At 44.2% G+C, this 15057-nt stretch overlaps 1 protein-coding gene across 1 annotated transcript in view; it reads right to left on the bottom strand.

The window, feature by feature from the left end:
* The window catches only part of nwk (nervous wreck), a 272814-nt gene that overhangs the window by 177106 nt on the left and 80651 nt on the right, over positions 1-15057 (bottom strand). Inside the window, exon 4 of the mRNA XM_071687955.1 lies at positions 14780-14865. Within this exon, the coding sequence (XP_071544056.1) occupies positions 14780-14865 (86 nt within the window). The remainder of the gene's footprint in view (positions 1-14779; positions 14866-15057) is intronic.

Genomic DNA, 15057 nt, shown 5'->3' with positions numbered 1-15057 from the left:
CAACACAATTCAAGCGTTCCAGTGTTCCAGAAACTGACATTTGTTTTGTGTTGTGCTGATGACGACGAGCGCCTGCTGACTGTCCTTTCTTGACGCGTCTCTGAGAGAGAGAGAGAGAGAGAGAGAGAGAGAGAGAGAGAGAGAGAGAGAGAGAGAGAGAGAGAGAGAGAGAGAGAGAGAGAGAGAGAGGCCTTCGAATATAACAACTACCCTGTTATTACTTCAGCCTCGTCCATACATATCTAGACGAAGAGTTAACATAACTCTTAACCACACACACACACACACACACACACACACACACACACACACACACACACGCGCGCGCGCGCGCCTTTCTATCAGGGACTCGAACTCTGGCAAGTACCTACCGTAGCGAAGGTTAAAGCCATCGTACCAAAGGGATAAAATCAACGTATACAGAACAGAACAAGATCAGATAATAACCAACTCATTACTATGTAAATTCCTCTTCTTGCTCATCAGAACTTTTTGAATTTAGATACAAAGATAAAAACCAATTCTTCAAAATGCTTCCAAAATCTAGTTCATCACATGAGGAGCCATATACATATAAACACTCATCAATACAATGATGTGTGAATAACATTAACAAACATAAAACCACAAAAAGAAATAAATGTTCAGCAATACATACAAAAACACATAAACACTATGGTGAACACATGGACGTAAATCAATATATATATATATATATATATATATATATATATATATATATATATATATATATATATGATCCGTTTACCAGTGAAACTCTGGTCTTAAATCTCCGGCCAGAGGACCCGTACCAGGCCATCATATTTCCTTGGCTGACGGGAACGGATACAGCTGACACGAGATTCTCAGCTGTGTGGACTCCATAACAACTCCAGTATTGTGGCCTGATGCCTGGAACGGTTCCAGTATGACTTTCTGGTACCTGGAACTGTTCCAGGATGACTTTCTGGTGCCTGGAGCGGTTCCAGGATGACTTTCTGGTGCCTGGAGCGGTTCCAGGATGACTTTCTGGTGCCTGGAACTGTTCCAGGATGACTTTCTGGTGCCTGGAACTGTTCCAGGATGACTTTCTGGTGCCTGGAACTGTTCCAGGATGACTTTCTGGTGCCTGGAGCTGTTCCAGGATGACTTTCTGGTGCCTGGAGCGGTTCCAGGATGACTTTCTGGTGCCTGGAACTGTTCCAGTATGACTTTCTGGTGCCTGGAACTGTTCCAGTATGACTTTCTGGTGCCTGGAACTGTTCCAGTATGACTTTCTGGTGCCTGGAACTGTTCCAGGATGACTTTCTGGTGCCTGGAGCTGTTCCAGTATGACTTTCTGGTGCCTGGAACTGTTCCAGTATGACTTTCTGGTGCCTGGAACTGTTCCAGGATGACTTTCTGGTGCCTGGAGCGGTTCCAACACAGTTGTCTGGTGTCTGGGAAGGTTATAGTGTGATTACCTGACCCCTGGAACGGCTGTAGTACAGTCTGATGCCTGGACTAGTTCCAATATGGTTGTCTGGTGCCTAAAATGGTTCTAGTATGGTTGTCTGGTACTTGGAACGGTTTTTACGCTTGAAAGGTTCTGGTATGCCTGTCTGGTGCCTGGGACGATTCCAGGATGACCGCCTGGTGTCTGAAACGATTCTGGTGCAGTTTGATGTTCCTCCAGTATGGTTGTCTGGTGCCTGGAACACTTGCAGTATGACTGACTGGTGCTTGGACAGTTTCAGTATGACTGTTTGGTGGCTGGAACAATTCCAGTAAAGTTGTCTGGGCCTGGAAAAGCTTCGGTATGATTGTCTGGTGCCTGGAACTTTTGCAGTATGGTAAAATAGTATCTGGAATGGTTCCGGTATGCCGAGCTGGTGCCTGGAAGGGCATATCCCATCAAATACCGCAGTTACAACAGCCACTATACTACAGCAATACAAAGAGATGACTGCAACTTTACAAAGCGCCTTTATTCCAGTATACAGCAACGCTGGATATAAACCAAATTAACTTTAGCAATCTCCATTGCCTCTGAGTGGGCAAGAGAGATTCTTCCATAAATCCCAGTCTTGCAGGAAGAGAGGCGAGGTATTCTCTTGTGTTTGTGCCAGGCCCACTGTGATGAGAGGCAGACACCCGCCTGAATTATTAAGCCAGTTGCACCGAGCCTTCACCTGGATTTCCTGGACTGAACGGTTGACTTCCCTTCCGGAAAAGTTACTTATTTTCTCCCATTCCTCGCGACAGGGAGACTACAAGCACCACGAGGCTTCTGGTTTGTTTATCTTTAACTGTACAAGCAGTACAGTGCTTGTCGTTCCAGTCTTTATGGCCTCGACTCGTCTTAGTTCATGGTCTCGACTCGTCCCTGTGATCTTCTTTGTTACTTTAAATTCTCGCGACTTTCATGAAATCTTCGTCATCTCTCTTGTAAAGTTCATGACCTTGACAAACTTACCCTATTACATCCATTAAACTTTTTGATCCAGTCGGACTCCTAACGTCTCTTCCACTCAAGACTTCTTGATCCAACCAAACTCTCACCGTCTCTTCCATTTAAACTTTTCGACCCAACCAAAGCTCTTAACACCCCTTCAGCCTGAACTTCTTGGTCCAACCCAACTCCCTCTACCTATTCCATTCAAACTCCTGTTCCAAGCAAACCCTCATCACCTCTTCCATCTAAACTCCTGTTCCAACCAAACCCTCATCACCTCTTCCATCTAAAGTTCTCGAGCCAACCAAACTCTTGATCTAAGCAGACTCTCAGGAACTCATTGAACCAACTTCTTGATGCAACTTAACTCTTATTCTTCCATCTGTTCACCAAAATCTTAAAACACGACAACACCCTTGCCTCAGAAGCCTCGTTTTTCCTCATCACCCATAAATTTCCTCATTCTATCCTGCTGCACAATCCTGTCTTCCTCATGCACATTCCTCCATGTTCACAACTCTTTAATTTAAGGAGAGACCACCTCACGCCTCCCTTCCACGTCCCGCAACTTCCCTTTCGTCTCTCCAACTTGTGACTCAGATTTCTCTCCATCTGCTCCTCATGACTCTCTCTCTCTCTCTCTCTCTCTCTCTCTCTCTCTCTCTCTCTCTCTCTCTCTCTCTCTCTCTCTCCTTTCCATCCCTCACTCTTTATCACAGTTCTCATAAAATGTTTCCTCACTTTTACCTCGTATATTTCTCTCCTCTGACCCTCATGTGTCTATCATCTTTTTTACATCGACAACGTGACCGATATATGGCGCGAGCAAGAACGTGCCGTGATCGAGGCCCTCCCGAGAGGGAGGAAAAAATTGGACAGGAAGAAAGTAGAAATCTATCCAGGCTGACCTGAGTCTTGAAGGTGGGAAGGTACAGGAAAGATGTGCGAAAGAGGAGAGAGGATTCCAAAGCTTATCTGTTCCAGGGAAGAGAGAGACGTTAATACGGTCCATCCTCGAGTGGTTGGCTTCTACACAGACACTGGTAATTCTGTCTTCCTTCTGATTCTCTTCGACTCATTTCTTATCCTGATGACCTTCCCCTCCTTCTGACTCGTAAATTTTTCTTCACTCATAGTCTCATAAACCTATCTTCCTCGTGACTTCATGAGCTTTCTTCCTCTCTCACCATTACAACTCTCCTAATTTGACCCTCATAACGTGTCTTTTACGACCCCTCATAAAGTATCTCATGACCCAGCATATGTATCGTAACCTCTGACCCCCCACCACCCCTTACAACTCAAGAACTTCAAATGTCTGACCCTCATAACTCACAACTTTCTAATCTCTGACCCTCATAGTTCTACAATTACTAAGCTCTGGCCTCATAATTCATAATCTTTTCTTTCATCCCTCATAACTCATAAACTTCAATTCTCCAACCCTCATAGCTTACACACTTTTGATTTCAATTTTTGGCTCATCATAGTTCATAAAAATCTAATCTCTGACCTCCTAGCTCATAAACTTGTATTCTCTGACACCTCACGACTCATATAATTCTACTCATATATTTCTAGTCTAGACACATGAGTTTCTAACCCCTGATGCCTCTTGACTCATATAATTCTGCTTATGAATGTCTAACCTCCGACCCCTCATAACTTCTAACATCTGACCTCTTCTTACAGCTCATAAATGTTCCTCCCCGGCCCTCATGAATCCCTCATCTCTTCCTGCCTCCTCACAACCCTCTCTCACTACCACTCTCACTTATAAACTCTCAAGGGTCCTTATCACTCTCACCTACTCTACACACACACACACACACACACACACACACACACACACACACACACTCTCCCTCCTCTCCCGACCTTCTGCTCTCCCAACCCTAGGGACTCTCCCCACTTTCTCTCTCTGCCTCCTCTCCCACAGGCCTGAGGACTCTCCCAGGAGACCTGCTCCTCCCCCTCCTCCTCCAAGGATGCAACACACAGAGAGAAGAGAGGGGGGAGGGGGGTGTCCACTGCAAATTTGGAGGCCAACCTCCATCAACTGTGAAGTCAGTTACTTCCCTCCTCTCTGGGGTGACTGGCGCTTGAGGACGACTCCTTTTTCTCCTTCATCTTAACGCCATCTCTTCCTCCCTCTTACTCTCCCCAAGTCTCTCCCTCATTCTAGCACTCTTCTCTCTCCTCCAAATCCCGTCCAGGTCAGCACGACCTTCCCACCCAACAAATGGTGGAGATCTAATACAGTAAGTAACCACAACACAACCTCTGTAAGCTGCACCGACCAGGCACAACAGACCTGCAGACTGCCTTTCTCTTCTGTGTAGTTACCTAGTTATACTGTACGGGGAGGGTGTTGTACTCTCGTGGGGTCCCATCTCTTGTACTGTAAGGGGAGGGAGTTCTACACTCGTGGGGTCCTATCTCTTTAACCTTCTCTATTGTCACACAACTTTTGAAACTTCTGTCGACTGTCCACATTTACATTCTCGTAACTATATTCATTCCATTCTTCCACCATTCTCATACATTAACAAGTACTTTATTTCCTCTCTAAAGAGTTTCACGTTATGTCTTAAGGCTGGTGTATCTCTCGAGGAATTGTTTACTGTCCCTACAATGAGTCTCGTTTAAAATCTTAAAGGTTGCAGTGTGGTCACCCTTCACCTTTATCTCTTCCATGATGTTTGCATGCGTCTGTGTGTGACAGGACATGGCAGAGGGACATGCATATGCGTTCGCTACAACAAATCTGTATCCGTTCTTGAATGCAATGGACGTAATCCATGCTGTGAATATGTATCCCTGGGCGGGCGTTCTCCCTGCCAGCAAACACTTGAAGCAGCGAGTCAATACTGTGGCGACTGTCCCTATGGCGACCACTGCAGCTGACGCCTCGCTCTCTTATCCCCCGACGGAGCCAACGAATGCAGAAGGCAGTCTCCGAATATTCATGAAATATTGAAGAATCATTTGACAAATATTCACCCCTTTATGTTACCCTTCCGCTTCATCCCTTTCTTGTTCTTTATATATTTATTTCTTTTCGTTCTCCAGGTCCCTGGTGGCTGGAAACATACATAATAGAGATGCAAGACCATTGATGGAACCCACTTTTTTCCTATCATGGAAATCTCAGGTCCTATGGTGGAAACATTCAAACTGGAGATAAAAGACCTGAGTTGGAACGCCTTTACTTTTTCTGTCGTTATGACCTCACGTCCCTAAACGCTGCTGACATTCATACTGGAGATAAAAGAGCTGAGAAGAGACGTTTGTTTTTCCTATCACGGAAACTTCGGGTCCCTTGATGCTGGAAACGTTCATACTGCAGATAAAAGACCTGAGATGCGACTCTCTTTTCTTTCCAGTCAAGGAACCGTAGACGTAGACTGAGGTCGGCCGTGGTAAGTAACAGATGAAAGAGGAAAGATTTCTGAGATGAATTAGGTTTAGGACATTTATCTTGGGTGGGGGTCGTCCGGATGAGCGGTCGTCCAGCTGAGGAGGTCTTCTTTCTGAAAGGTCGTCTGGGTCGTCTTAATCTGAGGGTCGTTTATTCTGAAGGTCATGTCACTTCCGAAACTTCCGACTTTGACCCGAAGTGTCCGACACCGTCACCAGTCGTTCGTCTGAGTCTGGCAGCGCCCAGGTCAACTGGTGGCGGGTCAACCTCACAGTCGACCAGTCTGACCTCAGGTCGACCATAGTCACCCCAGCAGGCGAGCGACAACGGGCCAAAAACACATGATTGAAATACAACAACTGATACACGATAATACACGTTAATATACACGGGCATACAACACGTATACACGTGACATATAAATGCTAACATATACACGAAGATGTACTTCACTCTCGCTTTAAGTGACATTCTCTCTCTCTCTCTCTCTCTCTCTCTCTCTCTCTCTCTCTCTCTCTCTCTCTCTCTCTGGCCGCGACCACCACACAGCACAAGGAGATAAACAAGAGATTTAATCCTGGGTAAAAACTGATATTGTCCTCTACAGGTGAGGCACCTGGGGGGGGAGATGAAACAGAAGCGTCTCGGTAACCATGGCAACCGCATCAAATGTTGCCAGATACTTATTTCTCTCCGAGTGATAATATCGGAAAGGTAAATGTTGAGATGGTGGGCTGGTGGGCGACATTAAGATAGAGGACAGTGGGATGCTGGCCGTGGGTGGGTCACAACAACGACGAAAATAGCCATAATGTTTTCAAGATGATGGCAAGAGTTGCCAATCTTATTACAAATGAGTCTTGGCAACTCTTCCATCTCATTAGTCGGCTGATAACAGTTTCATAATTAGTCGGTTTATTTCATATAATATCGTCCTCTGCGTCGTCCCCCAACAACGAGCGATAACGTACTGGTAGAGATATGAACATTTACGTACTTGATTTAAAACTTGCTCATCGTCAGTGCAAAATTTACCTCTAAAGATCCACGATACGTTTTTGCCATGTTTAGCTTCTGTAATCAATTGAGAATATGTATCTTAAATGTCCAACTGCTTTTCCGCCTTAAAGAGGTAGCGTCAGGAATAGAAGAATGAAGACTTCATCTACACACATCAGCTCTCTAACTGTCATGTAAGATATATCAAAACCAGATCCCTTCAGTCCAGTTACAGCACGTCGACCCCCGTACATCACCTTGGTCCAATCTATCCTATCCCACAAACGCCTGTCCTGACCGGTCAAACTCCGATACCTTCTCTCCATCCTTCTACATCCACTTCCAACACTGGATCCTTCATTTAGTTACTCTCTCACTGCTCATCCTCTTCATATGACGTACTGACAAATTATATTTACATCTTTAACTTTCATAATGACAGCTTCGTTATCGGACCAGCAACACGTTTTCTAAGACTTACATCTTACCACGTTCCATTTACTCTACCAGTTTTCACTGCATTTACAGTTTAGAACCTGATATATTCTCAGTAATTTACTATTCTTCCTTGATTTACAATTCATCGTTAGATCTTACGTAAATATTCAGGAGAAAAGAATTAAGTTTTATGTTATCAACCATGATAGATCAAACCATGATAGATCAAACCATGATAGATCAAACCATGATAGATCAAACCATGATAGATCAAACCATGATAGATCAAACAATGATAGATCAAACCATGATAGATCAAACCATGATAGATCAAACAATGATAGATCAAACCATGATAGATCAAACCATGATAGATCAAACCATGATAGATCAAACCATGATAGATCAAACAATGATAGATCAAACAATGATAGATCAAACCATGATAGATCAAACAATGATAGATCAAACCATGATAGATCAAACCATGATAGATCAAACAATGATAGATCAAACCATGATAGATCAAACCGTGATAGATCAAACCATGATAGATCAAACAATGATAGATCAAACCATGATAGATCAAACCATGATAGATCAAACAATGATAGATCAAACCATGATAGATCAAACCGTGATAGATCAAACCATGATAGATCAAACCATGATAGATCAAACAATGATAGATCAAACCATGATAGATCAAACCGTGATAGATCAAACCATGATAGATCAAACCGTGATAGATCAAACAATGATAGATCAAACCATGATAGATCAAACCATGATAGATCAAACCGTGATAGATCAAACCATGATAGATCAAACCGTGATAGATCAAACCATGATAGATCAAACCATGATAGATCAAACCATGATAGATCAAACCGTGATAGATCAAACAATGATAGATCAAACAATGATAGATCAAACCATGTTAGATCAAACCATGATAGATCAAACCGTGATAGATCAAACCATGATAGATCAAACCATGATAGATCAAACCGTGATAGATCAAACAATGATAGATCAAACAATGATAGATCAAACCATGTTAGATCAAACCATGATAGATCAAACAATGATAGATCAAACCATGATAGATCAAACCGTGATAGATCAAACCGTGATAGATCAAACCATGATAGATCAAACCATGATAGATCAAACCATGATAGATCAAACCATGATAGATCAAACCGTGATAGATCAAACCATGATAGATCAAACCATGTTAGATCAAACTAGTCGGCTATAATTAGTCATAACAATTACTTTGGTTAAACGATCATACCAGAAATTACAACCATTATGGTGTGTTATTCTCGTTATATTGGCCATACTGATTCCAAAACCTATTTTGGTTTTATATAGAATTTTTATAACGAGAAGTGGTAACGGAACTGTTGCGAGTAACGAGGAGAGAGCCGTAAAGATCCAATCACCAATTAGCCCATAACCCGACCTAATTGGCTGGTATACACTGCAAATGTATTTAAGCGAGTTATATATATATCTGCCACATTGTTTATATTTTATCAATATGGTTTATAGTCTTACATTCATCTTATATATAGTGTATAACTTACGACTATATACTGTTCACTGTGTTCAATTGTTCCACTGACTGTTCAGTGTTCAACTGTAACAAATACTGGTGAAAGTGTTCATTTACATCATACTTTGTTCACTGTACAGTTGTTCTGTTCAAAGCTTGTTCAGTTGTAACATATATTGTTAATTAGGTCTGACTGTACCAGTGTTTACATAAATCAATTGTACCATGTACTGTTCAAAGTGTTCACATATACCATATCCTGCTCACAGTATACAGTATACAGTATTCATTGTTCACAGTGTTCAGTTGTAACATATATCGCCTATAGCGTCCAACTGTACCAAATAAGTGTCATACAGTGTTCCATCGTACCACAGATTGATCAAAGTGTTCAGCTGTACAACACGCTGTTCATTGTTCAGTTTTACCTTACGTAATCCATGGTGTTCATTTGTTCAGTTATCTCCAAAGCTGCGTAATAAGATTTACATCTCAGTGTTGTTGTTGTTGTTGTTGTTGTTGTTGTTGTTGTGTGAGTGCACGAGCCTGGAGGGCCTCACAAGCGTCAGCAGCGTGTAAGGAATCTCTGCCAGCGTTACGAACAGGAAATTGGAAATAAAGTCCGAGATTATTTCTTGCTTTATTTCCTCGCCGGCGAGTTTAGTGGCGATGGTGTGGGAAGCAGACTTTATACGACTCAAGCTTACCAAGATAATCCCAGCCCGCAGACATCATCAAGATAATCCCAGCCCGCAGACATCATCAAGATAATCCCAGCCCGCAGACATCATCAAGATAATCTGAATATCAAGTTATCAAGATAATTTGTCACGAGGAAATTATCACCACGAGTCAGGCGAGAGACGTCCAACAGACGCTCTCTGGTACCAGCCATACTGAGCCCTGGACTCCAGTCCGGCCGTCCAGGAGGGTGCTGGACTCCAGTCCGGCCGTCCAGGAGGGTGCTGGACTCCAGTCCGGCCGTCCAGGAGGGTGCTGGACTCCAGTCCGGCCGTCCAGGAGGGTGCTGGACTCCAGTCCGGCCGTCCAGGAGGGTGCTGGACTCTAGTCCGGCCGTCCAGGAGGGTGCTGGACTCCAGTCCGGCCGTCCAGGAGGGTGCTGGACTCCAGTCCGGCCGTCCAGGAGGGTGCTGGACTCCAGTCCGGCCGTCCAGGAGGGTGCTGGACTCCAGTCCGGCCGTCCAGGAGGGTGCTGGACTCCAGTCCGGCCGTCCAGGAGGGTGCTGGACTCCAGTCCGAACTGTTGTATACATCTCATGAGCTTGTCAGTAATGATCAACCTGTTCTGAAATGTTGCGCGCTTGCTGACCGATGTATTATGATAAGGACGTGTGTACGGTAACAGCCAGGCAGACACACAGACAACATACAACACAGACAGGCAGACAGACGAACAGGAGGACACAGACAACAAACAAAGACATACAACAGACAGACACACAAACAAGACATGATGATCTACAAACAAAAAACAGGAAAGTAAACAAACAAATAAAGACAAACATGCCTCTCTCTCTCTCTCTCTCTCTCTCTCTCTCTCTCTCTCTCTCTCTCTCTCTCTCTCTCTCTCTCTCAATACATTTACAGACGACACCCACATGAATGTCAATTCCCCATATAACTACTGCCCGGCAGTTACATATGCATAACCACGGTAGCGCCCCCACTGCCCACTGCCTGGTTACAACCGCTTGTGACGGAACAACCCTAATGTACGACGCTACGACCCACGAACTTGGTACGACCCTTGAGTACGACGGTACGACCCACGAACTTGGTACGACCCTTGAGTACGACGGTACGACCCACGAACTTGGTACGACCCTTGAGTACGACAGCACGACCCACGAACTTGGTGCGACCCCTTTGAACATGGTACGACCCCTGAGTAAGACGATACGACCCCTGAGCACGACAGTACGACCCCAGGGTAGGATGTGACCTTGACCTTAAACGGCAAAAGCTCGTTTACGTGTGTGTGTGTGTGTGTGTGTGTGTGTGTGTGTGTGTGTGTGTGTCATCTTAAGCAAGTGTTGGCCTGGGTTGTATGTGATCTTGGGCTTCAAGTTTTCCTTCCTGTTGTGTGATGTTGGAGGAAGATAAGTTTGATGTGTGATCATTTAGTGCTGGTGTTATTCTAACTTACCTGTTATCTTAGGGAAGGTGGTATGTTATATGTGTGTTATTAGAGTGAGTGTTAACACATATATGTGATCTTAAATCCAATATTTTCCCTTTGTTTATCTGTGATCTTGGGGTAACTATGTTGTGTCGCTTACATGTAACCTTGAAGTACATGTATTTATGTGTGATCTTCAAGTAGTTTTTGTCATACTTGTAAGATCTTACATTAGATATTGCTATTCATGTGTGATCTCACAAAAGATGATTAATACGTGATCTTCAGACGTTGAGGGGGTCAATGCTAACAGTCTTGGATGTTTTAATGTCGATAAAAACAGTTGAAATTTATAACTATCATTATTCAGTGTTTGGTGATGATAACACCAAGATAACACTAATATCCGGCTAATTAAACTTGATAAAAGCAACAGGAACTAAGCAATAAGCAAACTAATTAGGGTGACTTCCATGCAACGTCTCAAAGACTTCAAAGCAACGCTCGAGACTTCAAAGTGACATCAAAGGTAATTTGGCCTCAGCTCCTTACTATAAGTCTTCTTTAAATTTCAAGGCAAGTTGATCACGCATCGTCAGGTGGATTAATCCGCAGTTGATTCTGATTACACCAAAGAGATCAACTCAGACTATATTAATCAAGTCCCGAAAACTAGCATTAAGATCTAGGCATAGCGGGCTACCTACTGCTGTCATGGTTTGATGGTTTGTTTGTGGTTAGATGGTTTGTTTGTGGTAAGATGGTTTTTGCTTGTACACATCTCAGATTACGTGAACACATCCCGAGCCACATGGACACATCTAGGGCTATGAAGACACCTCCTGGGCCACTTGGACACATCTCAGGCCACATGGATACATCCGGAATCGTGTGGGACACATCTAGGACCATGTAAACACAAAACACCTCACTGGTCGCGAGGGGTCCAATCCTCTCTCAAGTGTTCCATCAAGACAGAGAAATAGGACCTTTGTGCTCCGTAATTGCTCTCTTACCTGGTAAACACAGGTGTGTGTGTGTGTGTATGTGTGTGTGTGTGTGTGTGTGTGTGTGTGTGTGTGTGTGTGTGTTTGCTAGTGAGGATGTGTATTACTCGTACATATGGTGAAGGACCCTCACACTCTTGAAACCAGGTCTTTTATCCTCGTATTTTCATCACACAGTATCTTAACTTCTCGTGGTACTCACATTTACCTGCTCTCGGCTTAGCTTCTTTCACGAGTTCATAACTCGCTTGCTGAAGGAATACTTCCTCACGTCCGTTTGATCACGTCCTCACGTTCCTCCGTTCATTCCCCACGTCCCTCTGTACATTTCCCCACGTCACTCCGTGCACCTCTCCTTCCTAGTTCTTCCTTCTCATCCTGAAGTCTCTTCCACGAAGTGTTCTGCAGTGTGCTAACCCCGTCATGGCCTAGGATGCCTGTCTGTAGTTATCATGTCTCCATGTCATCTTTTCCTCCTCATGTGGGCAGACGGAGGACTTCCCTCCTCTCCTCGTACCTCGCCACACTCAGCTCTGGCACCATTCTTGCTGCATTCTCCTGGACTCTTTCCAGCAACCGTATGTCCCTCCTAAAGTAAGGAGACCAGACTGATGCGGCACATTCCAGTTTACGTCAGAAGAGAGTCATGTATATCTTCCCTATAAACATCTCACCCTCCATATACTCGAGAGTTGAACTGACGCCAACCAGAATTTATCTTACCTACTTTACGATCCTTCAGACATGAAGGTCAGGTGCTAAGTTCAGTGTTATGTTAAATCTTAAGTCCCTTTCACATTACGAGTCTTGTTCATTTGTTTTGGTTCGATTTGGTACTTAGTGCGTTGTCCAAGGTAAAGTTTCATCAGGCATTTTGCCGCAGTCTGCTGTATCTTGTGTAGGTCTCTGGAAAACGTCGCAGTCTGCTGTTGCTTCGTACTTCTTTCATGGCTTTAGCAAATCGTCTACGTAGATCAGAGATAACAATGGCCCCAGCACTGACCCCTGAAGGACCTCACTCATCGTCCTTCCTCACCCTGGGAAGACTTCCCTGTCGTATGTCCTCTGTTCCTTCTTAATTAAGCAACTGTCAGTCCACCTGATTAGCCATCCTCTGTCTCCAGCTTGGACTTCCAGCTTCATCATCAGACCTCGGTGAAGGACAGTATCAAAGGCTTTACAACAATTTACAATCCAACTTTACATTTTTCTTTTCATGAAATGTTACTTACTCTCTCAAAGAAATCCAGCAGACTCGTCATGCAACATTTGTTTCGTTATGGATCCATGTTGTCGTCCACTCAAGCTGCTTGTGGCAGTCAAGTATTTCTTTATTTACTTCCTCATTAGTTGCTCGAATATATAACAAGTCTTGCACGTTTGTGATACCAGTCAGTGTCTCAGCGTTGCTTCCATGTCATATTTGTTTGAGTAATACTAGTGGGGCTGCCTTCCAGTCAGATGTGACACTGTCTTCATCCTGAGATAATCTTAAACAACGGAAACAATTGTTTGACAGGAGTCTTCCAGCTATTCTCTGGGTACAAATGACAAGATGCCATTTGGATCAAGAGCTCTGTGTGGATCCACCTCCTTCCGCAGTCCACTCACTTCCACTGGATTTATCTAAATCCTTTCTCAGTTAGCTTCCCTTCCCCGGCCGTTAGCACTAGAACCATCAAGTCTCCCATAGTAAACATACTTTGAAACTTCACATCCAGTTCTCTGCAATCGTCCCAGGATGTGTCAATAACATTCTTCAACTCCAGGATTTAAAGTTTTGGTTAATTAATCACTTCCAGATTTATGATATTGTTCAGGATTTTCATCTAACTAATTAATTGTTACTTTCATAACTCACTTGTTCTCATTTTCTTTCTATGGCGCCAATTTTTACATATTCTAAATTTCTATAGAGCCAAAAAAAGAAGAAAACAGCGAGTTTGAATTAATACATTTCTTCTTTACATGTGTCTGTTATGTATACCTGTGAACAAGTGGGCGTGTACTTGTATTTTGAAATCTATACATAAACCAGCACACAAATCCATCTGAAAAAGAAATCCTCTGACCTACAGTGAACATTGCCACTATACATTATCATCATCGCCGTCACGAATACGTCACAAACATTTTCAGTCCAGGAAACCAACACAAACTCTCATGTGTTTAGATATACGGCTCGACACACAACAGCCAGGTAAACAAAGGCAGACAACGTGTCCCCGTTCGTCACCCCTACTGGCCAGACCAGAAAGTAAAAAGTAAATAGATGCAATCATTGGCTCAGAGACAGATAGAAAATGAAGGGAGGGAAAAGCAGATTAAAAATTGAAGGATTTCTGTGGATGGTTGAGTGTGTTTGGCTCAGATGCGTGGCCAGAGTGTGTGGCCAGAGTGCGTGAGCGGAGGTGCGTGGCCAGAGTGTGTGTGGACGGTTATATGAGCAGGATGTGTGGGTAGAAGAGAATGATCACTTGATACACTCAAGAAAACGTGGGTCTGGTCATCCATGCTCAGTTTCCCGCTTTCTCACCAGTTCTCCTTTACCCACTACCCCCTGATTCACCACTCCCCCTTGTTTATAACATCCCTGACTCAGCACACAGCTCACCTCGGCCTGAGTCCTAATTCACCTTACTCATAACCCACTTTGATCATGGACTCACAGCGCCCGTGTGTCCTAAATCAATACAGTAACTCACCAGGTCCCTGACTCATCAGGGGCCTGATTCACCAGGGGCCTGACTCACCAGGGGCCTGACTCACGACTCACCATGCCTCCGAGCCGTCCTCCAGCCGGATGTCGGGGACACACGCAATCTTCCGGTTCTGGTAGTTCGCGGCGATCTTGCACAGCGCCTGTTGGGGAGGACAGCGTTAGTGGTGGTGATGGTGGTGATGGTGGTGATGGTGATGGTGATGGTGGTGGTGGTGGTGATGGTGATGGTGATGGTGGTGGTGGTGGTGATGGTGATGGTGGTGATGGTGGTGGTTGTGGTGGTGGTGATGGTGATGGTAATGGTGGTGGTAGTGGTGGTGGTAGTGGTGATG

This window comes from Panulirus ornatus, chromosome 44 (assembly GCF_036320965.1).
Source record: "Panulirus ornatus isolate Po-2019 chromosome 44, ASM3632096v1, whole genome shotgun sequence".
Classification (NCBI taxonomy): Eukaryota; Metazoa; Arthropoda; class Malacostraca; order Decapoda; family Palinuridae; genus Panulirus; species Panulirus ornatus.
The sequence above is the reverse complement of the archived record's forward strand: the minus strand, read 5'-3'. Positions and strand labels throughout refer to the sequence as shown.